Source organism: Eptatretus burgeri, chromosome 18 (assembly GCF_056783735.1).
Source record: "Eptatretus burgeri isolate ZD-2024b chromosome 18, Ebu_testis_v1, whole genome shotgun sequence".
Lineage (NCBI taxonomy): Eukaryota > Metazoa > Chordata > Myxini > Myxiniformes > Myxinidae > Eptatretus > Eptatretus burgeri.
Genome location: NC_140978.1, coordinates 39,681,555 through 39,693,020, shown reverse-complemented (window position 1 = coordinate 39,693,020; position 11,466 = coordinate 39,681,555). Strand labels below are relative to the sequence as shown.

The 11,466-nt window shown below is 46.6% G+C and overlaps 1 protein-coding gene across 2 annotated transcripts in view; it reads left to right on the top strand.

Moving 5' to 3' along the window:
• The window catches only part of BLTP2 (bridge-like lipid transfer protein family member 2), a 187,576-nt gene that overhangs the window by 117,996 nt on the left and 58,114 nt on the right, over nucleotides 1-11,466 (top strand). For both annotated transcript variants that reach the window (XM_085863924.1, XM_085863923.1), the window contains exon 22: nucleotides 11,023-11,240. In XM_085863924.1, coding sequence (XP_085720050.1) covers nucleotides 11,023-11,240 — 218 coding nt within the window. The remainder of the gene's footprint in view (nucleotides 1-11,022; nucleotides 11,241-11,466) is intronic.

Genomic DNA, 11,466 nt, shown 5'->3' with positions numbered 1-11,466 from the left:
CAACACACCGCGGTGCAGGAGGAGTTCAAAGAGGACGAGGAGGAGGAGGAGGCAGCCATTATTCCATCAGCCCAAATCAAAGACATTTTAGGAAAATTCCATGAAGTCTCGGAATTTGTTGAAAAGAATCACCCGGAAAAAGTGTTCACAAGTCGGGCTATCGCGCACTATGACGATGTCTGCCTCGCGCATTTCCGACGGATTGTTAAAAGCCGGCAAAAGCAGACGTCATTGGATCAATTCTTCACGAAACGCGAGGCAAAAAACACTGCTGATAAGGACCAGTAAACAAAGAGGCCAAAATGTAACGAGAATAGCAGTTAAAAGGTAATTGAATATTTTTATTATTTCCTTTATTCTTTGTTTTTTACATTATGTGCCTCTCGTTTTATGTTTATTGTGCGGTAATCTAATTTTAACATGTATTTGTTTCATGTTCTGATGCATTTTTATGATTTATTAAAAAAAATGTCCGAATTTTGCGGGGCTTGGAACGGATTAGCGCATTTACATTCAAAAGGCGTCTCTACTTACAAAGGTTTCAGGTTACGAAACTACTCCCAGAACGAATTAAATTCGTAAGTAGAGGTACTACTGTATTTATGTATATGTGTATATATATATATATATATATATATATATATATATATATATATATATATATATATATATATATATATATATATATATATATATATATATATGACAAAGCGAAGACCAAGACCACCCACATCTCCCACCTGTGAATGGAGGGAATAACCAATTGGCTCTCATTTCATAACTTATACCCAGGTGGCTTGGATTACATAAATATAATCGTAAAGGCTAACCTTGGGTAGCCTTTCATGGTTGCTTTATGCAGCTTCTTTGGTGATTAGAGAGCATGGGAGGAGTCGATATATATATTTATTAGCAAATACAAGTGACGGGGGCATTAAGGGAAGGGAAGGAGAGAGGAGGGGAGGGAGAGAGGAGAGAGGAGAGGAGGGAGAGAGGAGAGGAGGGGAGGGAGAGAGAAAGGGAGAAGAGAGGGAGGGAGAGAGAGTAGGCAGGAGGAGGGGAGGCAAGGTAGGGGGAAGAGGGGTGGGAGGTGGGGAGAGCTATGCCTCACCAAACGTTGCTATACTGCGGGAGGAAGGGGTGCGAGGGTGGGGGGGGGTGGAGAGAGAGATGGAGAGAGAGGAAAAAAAAAAAGAGCGAGAGAGAAAAAGATGAGGAGTGGAGGTGGGGTAAGGGAAGAGATTGATATAGTTTGCTTAATGACCGAACGCACACAAAACTCATGTCAAAACAGCTGTACACGCAACGGCACAACAGAGTTTATAATGTAATCCGCTGGCACATCTGCAAAACCTTTGATATCCCAGTTCCAGAAAAATTGTGGGAACAAGAACCAAAAGTAATCACTGAAAACATCGTAGTACCGCTCAAGTATGACCGAATGATCCCATCGAGCATGAACATCGAAAACAAAGCGTTTCGACCAGATATCATACTGAGGTACAAAAAAAAGAGAAGAATGCATTGCTGATCGAGGTATCAACACCAGTGATTTTGGACCCGACCAGGGGTCGTCAACCTGCGGCTCGTTAAGGACTTTAATGTGGCTCCCATGCCTGATTGATAAAATCACCTTTTTCTCATTATAAATTAATTTTCAGAAAAATCTTTGTGTCGTGAAAGGATAAAATAATACTTGAGAACGTTGGCGGTGATAAACAGGAAAATACATCCGATTACCATTCAAACCCCCCTTCTTAAAAGTTAGCGACGCCCTGATCCTCACTGGGCAGGTAAGCGAAAATCCCGGAATGAACGACTTGTATGTAAATAACAAATAAGATGTTGTTTTGATAACTCCCCCTTCTATAGAGGATGCACGTGCATGTGACGTCACCTTGTTTGCTGTCCGCTATCTTGGAGTACCAACAAACAAAACGAAACTACACTTGCACTGCATCATTGTATTTACATTTGTTAAAATAGGAGTTAAAATGGTGAATTTTTGCTCATTATCTTGATGTGGCAATTGTGCCGATAGAAAGGATTAGTTGTCATATCCTCGACTGCCTATGGCACAACAATCCAAGGATTTTGACTTGGAGGCTTGACTTGCGAGTTATGAGGGATGTTCAAGAGGGATTTGGAATGTCATTCTCATGTCCAAGAAACGGTGTGAGTGTGTGTGTGTTTGAGTGTCAGTTTGAGTGTGTGTGTGTTTACGTGAATTGTTGTTCCATATCTGAACTGTATTGATGAATACTGGTACTGCATCAGTGTTTTGATTCTTTTAATTATTTTCAGGAAACAGAAGTTTGCAACATTCATCAGCGGTACTGTGAAGGTCATCTGTGAAATGGCTTCAAAGAAGAAGAAAACAGAGAATTTCAAAATGAATGTACTGAATCCTTCACGTTCATATCAACTTCGGCTGGGCTCCATTTATGTCTCAATTGCCATGAGAAATTCGCCAACAACAAAAAATCCAATCTCGAGAGGCATTTTCGAAAATAACACATGTTTGCCTAAAAGTTTCCAGTTGGAGATGCCAGAACGAGAGCCATAGAGGAGCTGATGCATAAAGCAGACCAAAGTCGGAACACATTCACTAAATGGATGAAATCACCGAGTAGCACAACGACCAGTTATGTTGCAACTCAAGAGATTGTGAAGCAAGGAAAGCCGTTCACAGATGGTGAATATATGAAAGAGTGCTTCATCAAAGTATCAGAGCAGCTGTACAGTGATTTCAAAAACAAAAACGAAATTGTTCAAAAAATTAGAGACATGCCATTGTCTGCAAAGACAGTGAGGGACAGACCAGTAAAAATAGCAACAGGTATTACCAGTCAGCACATTAAGGACATTAACTCAGCTTCGTGTGATGTTGACATTGCACATGTTGCTCTTCTTGACAGGTACGTGAATTCAGAAGGACCCCAAGAGGAGCTGATTGAGTTGCTGTCCCTCAAATGCCAAACAAGGGGAGAAGATATTTTGTCAACTGTTGTTGACTGCCTAAAGACGAAATAAATATGCACCGACCATATCATCTCAGTCGCGAAGGCACAGATCTACCCTGGCACTTCAATACAGATGGACTGAAATGCATGATCTTAAAAAACAAGACCAAATTGTGTTTGAAGTTTGGAATTCTTTACCGGAAACTGACAGTAACGTGGATATATGCATTTGGCATTCTATCCATCTTCGGATCGACTTACCAGTGCGAGCAAGTGTTTTCAAGTATGAATTTCATAAAAAGCACAATGAGAAACCAATTGAACGAGACGAGTTTAAAGTCCTGCTTGAAAATGAAAACGACAGCATCCTGTCCAAACATCGAACGACTCTCCAAAGAAACTCCACAGGAGAATCACACTAAACTAGAAAGGCACTTGGTAGAGCACGTACAATCCCGTACATCCGCCACGCAATGCTTGATCCAGAAGAACATATCGGGCCCAATAAATTTTTGAATTATCATGATGTGTCTAGAAATATATCGGGTGAGAAAACCACCAGGGGGGAATGCTATCTCTGGTTCTCACCAGACTCCCCGGAATTGCAGGATGCCGCATACGGATAATTCCGTGACGCGGAGGGTCGCTAACCGACCGTGAACACCAATAACTCAACCGTGTGACCTAGGGTCCTCCCGTCCATGGGTTAACGGGTTACCAAATTAATCACGTGATTTAATTACCGGGGAACACGCCCTTGGTTCGCCTTGTCCAAACCAGATCACTTTACCACTTCCGATGCAGCTGAGCGACACTGCCAAGGATGTACCGGCTAAAAGCAATGGATCGTTGGGAACAAAGTCCCGGCGAAGTTAGGATACGGACCATGCTGGATCAATGAAAGAAAACGACGAAAACGAGCTGGGAACATTTCTAATAATAATCTATTTACAAGCAGGCGAGGAAAGATAGGTGGCACAGTGAATAGTTTTGTTGTTGTATGTAATGCAGGGATAGAAAGAAGCGTGAGGTGTGACAATGTACAAGCAACGTACAAAAGCAGACACAGAGCAGAGTTATCCCGATATAATTATTGTACAATCTTAACTTAAACGAGGACAGGTGCCAGGACCAACACACACCCACGCACGCATGCACACGCGTGCGCACACACACATATATACACACACACACACACACACACACACACACACACACACACACACACACACACACACACACACACCGATGAAGAGGAGTTGATGAAGAGAAAAAGGAGAGGAGATGAGGCTAACGGTCTCTCAATACCTTGCACGATTGCCCGATCGCACCACCAATACGTTTTGGAGGGATGCTCCGCTGGGCGATACCTCCCTGACAGCTGGCACGTGGTCTCCTGCTTCGTGGCACTTCGTGCAGCTCGCGCCAGTCCAGAGAATGAGACGCGACTGTTGGGCATGAAGGGAGGGAATTGGGTGGAGCCAAAAGCCAATGGGTGGAGAGAGAGGCGCAGTCCAAAGCAAGTGGGTGGAGAAGGGCGGAGAAGTAGAAGCGGAGTCGCAGGCGATGACGACAGAAAGGCAGGAGTAGAAGGCGGAGTCAAGAGCGAGTGGGCGGAGATGGGTGGGTGAAGAAGGCGGAGTTAGCAGATGGGCGGAGAGATTGATCCCAGACCAGGCAAAGGGACGAGCCGACAGCAGCGATGGGAAAGACACCAAAACTGCAACTACGGACGGCCTCGCCACCCGTCCTTTATAGACCCTGGGGTGCAGGGTGGGGGCATTATCCCGAAGCGATGTGTCGTCACCCGAACCGGTCGCTCTGATGGGGCCCGGACCACTGCGTGGCCCAGCCATGATGGCCAGAAGCGGCTCCACTCCACTTCCGGCAAGACAACTCCAAGCTGTGGAATCGTCTCACGCCGAGCCTCATGATATTAATCGCCCCGCACCGAACTCCGCGACACGAATTGCCTTGCACCGAACTCCCGGACCGTGCCCCAGTGACCAGCCGAGCGCCGTGTTGCCCCCGCATGCCCGCCCGGGCACCCCCGATTAGTGCTGATCAATGCCTGCTCCGCGATGCGCCACGTAGCCCGAGCTATCCAAACTGCACAGCACACCTCTGTCGAGGAGGGTCGAAGTGCCGTCCGTGGGGAACACCCGCGGCCGCCAGGGAGGACCGATGGTAAGGTGTTAGGATGAATCCATGCACAGACGGTAAGATGTGAGGATAAACCAATGAACAGACCAGAACAAGATGTGTGCCATTCGTGCCCTGCTCTGTGCGATGACAAGGTATCACGACTGTGAACGGGTTTGCCCACCATCGAGCACGATCCATACAATACGTACAGACCCGCCATGAAACATGTGGCCACGTGTGTGTTCACCCGTATCTGCTATCGTGTTCGTGGTGTTGTGTGCCATCCGTGCCCTGCTCTGTACAATAATAAGGTGTCACGAGCTAAGCACGGGTCCGCCACCCATCGAGCATTTTTCGAACAGTATGTGCGGATCTGCCATGGCCCACGTGGTCAGCGCTTGTGTTCGCCCCATTCTGCTATCGTGTGTGTGGGGCCAACCCCAATCTGTGTCAGGAATTGAGGGGAACGATCGGATATAATAATTAGATGGAGGTTTGGAATGAAAAATAATATAGGTATAAGTATCAGATGGAGAAATGCAGGGAAAAGAGGATGCCGATATAATTAAATCCAGAAATGGGTTGAAAAGAACGCGCCGCCCGTATCTTGCACACTTGTGTCCTGTACAACGAGGCATGGTTGTTGTCTTTCTATTATCGGCCTCTAACGATGTAGTTATTGGCACCAAGCTGCCAGCCACGCTCTCGCCGATATTGGGTCATTTGCTTCTGTGTTGTGAAAAACAACATCCCTGCAGCCTCTTTAAGAGATATTCGTTCGTACGCCTTTTCAATGCAACCAACAATCTCATCCCAGATCATTGGAAACGTCAGACGATCATCTCGAGCTTGCGGCAGAGGTTCGTTCGAGGTTATTACTGTATCCTCGCAGCTGCGCTGTCGATGCTCGTGTGGTGTTGTCGCGGCTTTCCTATTCCCCTCCCTGGGCGCGGCACGTGCTGCACGTGTTGGCCTCCGCGAGGACCCAAATTCGGATTTACCTCAGGAATAAGCAGAAAAGAAGAGTAGAAATGAAGTTAGAATGGTGTAAACAGACCAAGCTATGACATCCACACAACGCAGTCCCATTGTCCCGCTAGACAAAAAGGAAGGGACGATCTGAACGTATTTTAATGCAATAACTGTCTAGGGACCGCTGTGTGATGGTTGCTATTGCTTTGGAGGGATGCGGTTCCGAGAACCACAACACGATGTGTATGTATATATATATATATATATATATATATATATATATATATATATATATATATATATATATATATATATATATATATATATATATATATATGTGATGTCAGTCAAAAAGTAACGGGACTGACTTCACTGAAATTTTATTCCAAAAAATATATTGAAATCACAGCTTGTCGCCTTCAAAATAGTATCCCTCCAGTCTCACACACTTGTCCATCCTCTTCTTCCACGCTTCGATGCACCCCCGGAAGGCTTCTTCTGGAATCCTCCGGAGCTCCCTCGTCATGGCCCTTTTGATGGCCTCCACATCAGGAAATCGGGTCCCGTTGATCACCCCCTTGAGCTTGGGGAATAGGAAAAAAATCACAAGGGGCCAAGTCTGGCGAATACGGGGGTTACTCCAGAGTTGGCACGTTCCTCTCCGCCAGAAACTGTCAGATGCTCAGGGCACTGTGAGCAGTGGCGTTGTCATGGTGGAGCACCCAGGCGTTGTTCTCCCACAGATCCCTCCTCTTGTGCCGGACTGATCTCATGAGGCGCCGGAGGATCTCCTTGTACACGTATTGATTTACTGTTTGACCCTGAGGTCGAAACTCGAAGTGGACGATGCCCTTGATGTCAAAAAACGCGATGAGCATCACCTTGACCTTCGACTTTGACATCCTTGCTTTCTTTGGTTTTGGTGATAGCGGACTTTTCCACTGACGAGTCTGCCGTTTGGTCTCAGGATCATATTCGAATATCCACGATTCATCACCAGTAATGACTCTCCCGAGCAGGTCTGGATCGTCCTCGAGGCGCTCAATAATGTCTTGACAGGCGGTGACTCTTTGCTGTTTCTGGTACTCGGACAACAGTTTGGGGACCATCTTTGCGCACACCTTGCGCATTTCGAGATTTTCAGTGATGATGCTCCAGACTGTGTCCTTGTTGATGGAAAGTTCCTCAGCAATCATCCGCACCGTGAGTCGACGATCTGTATGCACCATCTGCTTCACACGCTCGATGTTTTTCATCGTTCTGCTCGTTGATGGTCTTCCAGACTGTGGATCGTCTTCAACCTCCTCCCGTCCCTCTTTGTACCTCTTGTGCCATTCAAATGCACGGGTACGTGACATTGTTTCTTCCCTGTAGACTTGCTGCAGCATTGTGAAGGATTCAAAAGGTGTTTTGCCAAGCTTGGCAAGAAACTTCAGATTGGCTCTCTGCTCACGACTCATAGCACGACGCCTCAGACTGGACATGCCTCATGCAAAGCATGACATGTAAAAAAATCACACAATGAGCACAGTCAACCATCAACAATCATATATATATATATATATATCTATATATATATATATATATATATATATATATATATATATATTTATATATATATATATATATATATATATATATTTATATATATATATATATATATTTATATATTTATATATATTTATATATTTATTTATATATATATATATATATATATATATATATATATATATATATATATATATATATATATATATTGCTGGAATGTTGTGAAAGACTGTGACGCAACCCGTTCATTCAAGTTGTGTAAGTCGAGCACACAGCAGGCTCAGTCCCATTACTTTTTAGACAGACCAAATTTCATGTGGACACCTGCTTGTCCAACATCTCATTCCAAAATCATGGGCATTGATCTGGAGTTGGTCCCCCTCCCCCCACCCCCCTTTGATGCTATAAAAGCCTGCACTCTTCCGGGAAGGCTTTCCACTAGATGTTTGAACATTGCTGCTGGGATTTGCTTCCATTCAGCCACAAGAGCATTCATGAGGTCGGGCACTGATGTTAGGAGATTAGGTCTGGCTCGCAGTCGGCGTTCCAATTCATCCCAAAGGTGTTCGATGCGGTTGAGGTCAGGACTCTGAGCAGGCCAGTCAAGTTCTTCGACACCGATCTCGACAAACCACTTCTGTATGGACCTCAGTTTGTGCACAGGGGCATTGTCATGCTGAAACAGGAAAGGGCCTTCCCCAAACAGTTGCCACAAAGTTGGAAGCACAGAATCATTGAGAATGTCATTGTATGCTGTCGCATTAAGATTTCCCTTCAATGGAACTCGGTAGCCTTGCCTGAACCATGAAAAATAGCCCCAGACCATTATTCCTCCTCCACCAAAGTTTACCGTTGGCACTATGCATTCGGGCAGGTAGCACTCTCCTGGTATCTGCCAAACCCAGATTCGTCCCTCAGACTGCCAGATGGTGAAGCGTGATTCATCACTCCAGAAAACGTGTTTCCACTGCTTCAGAGTCCAATGGCAGTGAGCTCAACACCACTCCGGCCGACGCTTCGCATTGCGCACGGTGATCTTTTGGCTTCTGTGTGGCTGCTCGGCCATGGAAACCCATTTCATGAAGCTCTCGCCGAACAGTGCTTGTGCTCACATTGCTTCCAGAGTCAGTTTGCAACTCGGTAGTGAGTGTTGCAACCGATGACAGACGATTTTTTTCCGCGCTACGCGCTTCAACACTTGGTGGTCCCACTCTGTGAGCTTTGTTTGTTTATACCTCCACCAAAATAAAGTCCTTGTCACACACCCAACCAGTACACCAAATGACATCCGAATCCATCCATTATTTTTTGAGATATCCTGCTCATAGACAGAAAAACATACTCGTTCACCATCAGTGGTGAAGATAATCATTTTCCTTGAAAAATAATGATGGTGTTTTTGTGAAAAGCCTGAAAAAGCATAAAAATATTGTTGTGGTTACCAAATTCGCAAACCACCATTCAGGTCCCTTAGGTGAGATATCTCCGTAAGTATATGTGTAGTTAGGCCCAAACCCGTTGTCTAGTGGGAATAAATGTTATTCATGCGTGCTGCGACTCTTCAGGATAGCCGTTTTTCTTTTACTATCTTTATTTTGGACCAACCGCCATTGTTACCACCACCAACCACAACATCAACCACCCACCGCGGCGCCGCTTCACGTCACACCTCGCAACCGTCGCATCGCCACCGTTCTTGCGCTGCTTGTGGGTACCGGTGTTGGACTCGTGCAGGGCGCGCGCCGAACAGCGTGTACAAAACCACGGATTTTCCACTTCAAAAACGGATCAAAAACGACACACGCCCACTTTTGTTCCGTCCAATCGGTGAGCGAGGGGCGATTTGACCCCGCCTCCAGGGCGTTGGAGGGCGATCGCTATATGCAAATTTATGGATCAAAAAGCATTCACGCCCACTTTTTCTCGGGCCAATGGGGAGCGAGGTGAAAGGTCGAAGGCAGGGGGTCAAAGATGAGAGAGCGAAGCCACGGGGCTTATATAAGCGACCGCGTTCGTCAGTCAAATAATAGAGAGTTAAGACTTCGCGGGCGGTGGAGTTGGGAAGAAGAAGCAAGAAGGAGTTGGTCGTCGTCGTGTGCGTTGGAGTCGGAGCAAAAGGGGACGGAGCTGTGGAGAGGCGGCGAGGGCAGACGAGGGGGTGCTCGCGTCGTGCAGGGAGCTGCACACCAGGGAGGCCGACGGCGCGACCTGGCCGAGGTGGAGACGCTCGTCGCGGGACTCGAGGCAGAGTGGAAATCCTCTATACCCCGAGCATCAGCAACCCCCTCCTGTTTCCCCCCGCGCTGAGATAGTGCGACCAAGGGGGCCCCTTTCCCACCCCCTACCAGACACTGCCCGCGAGGCCCGCGGAGTTGAGGCACCATCGCCGCTCCGCGTCTCATCACCAGACGGGTAGGCCCGACCCGGTCTCGGCCTCAGGCCCGCCTCATCTTTGAGGGTGTTCTTTTCCTTGGTTTTGGGTATGTGTTGTCGGCGCCATCTGTGAAGTAAAATTGCATAAGTGTTGCCGTGTGCTCGCGTAATCGGTATTAGATCTGCATTGTCGCATTTGCTTTTTGTGTAAAAATTGCATTGTGTTTCTCTTCTTTTCTATGTGCTTTTGGTGGAATTGTATATGTGCGCTTTCCGTTCATCGTGAATAAATGTGCTTTGTGTTGAACTGTTTCCCGCTTCGCTTCGTCATTTCTTTCATTGAATCCTCATCTTGCTTCACGTAAAGGGTTGGTAGTGGGCTGAATACGCCCGATAATTAATCGAACCGTCGAGGTCGACGAATAACACCGCTCGGTTATCCCGATAGTACGGAACGGGTCGCTTAAGTGGCCCGTGTCCGAAGTCGACCTGCGGCGAGGTGCGACCGCCCGGTCTACCCTCCATGTGGGTACTTAGGTAGGTCGAATTTGGCGAGCAACCCTATCCCACGCGGGGGCTGATTGGCTCGATCGCGGTGAGACCGAAAGGTCCACCCGTGACTGGTTCCCGGCGTTAGTCCGAGAGGGTCACGACTGGATTGTCCGTCCGGTGGGCGACGTGCCGCGATTCGAGTTACGTGGCCGTCAGCACGCCGGCGGGCGCGAATCCGTAACAATATGATTGATGTGTGTATCACCATCGCTGGTGGTTAATTGAATGTTGCAGATATAAATGGTATCGAATGTATGGACAGTTTACATTTCCTCATGGAACTTAAAACGAAATGGTCTTTATATACAGAGTTTTTAAACACCACAGCACAGCTCTTGGATCTCATTTATCTTCGACATGTTATGGCTGATGATTTAATGCTGAACACAACTCGGTGTTCCTAATTATGTGTTCCTAATGTTACTTGTGTTATGAAGTCACTATGTTTGTGAAATCGAATCTATTGCAGATACGACGACTGCTGCCTCCTGAGGGTTCCATCCCTTAACGTGAAGGTCGTACTCAATTGGCAGTGCAGTGGTGACCCGGCCGATCACTGGGCCGTCGTGCCCTGCGCCCCTCATGCCCTCCCAGCACTAATGCCAGGGTCTCAACATGATTCATTCCGCTGCTTCCGCTCGCAAAGCCTCAGCCTCACACTGAACCTTAACTCGCAGGGAGGTGATGGTGAGTACAAAGGGAAACGTAATGGGGTTAAGTACTTGATCATTGAATGAAATTGAATTGGTGCTTTCCCTGGAACTACTAAAATCTATCGGATCCGGGTTCTTCCCCACATCTTTGTTCCTTTTACACTTCTTTCACATTTTTTCACATTTCTCTTTATTCATTCTAATTCCTGCTTTTTCGTTTCCTTCATTTCCTTCATTTATTTTCCCCTTCATTTCTCTCT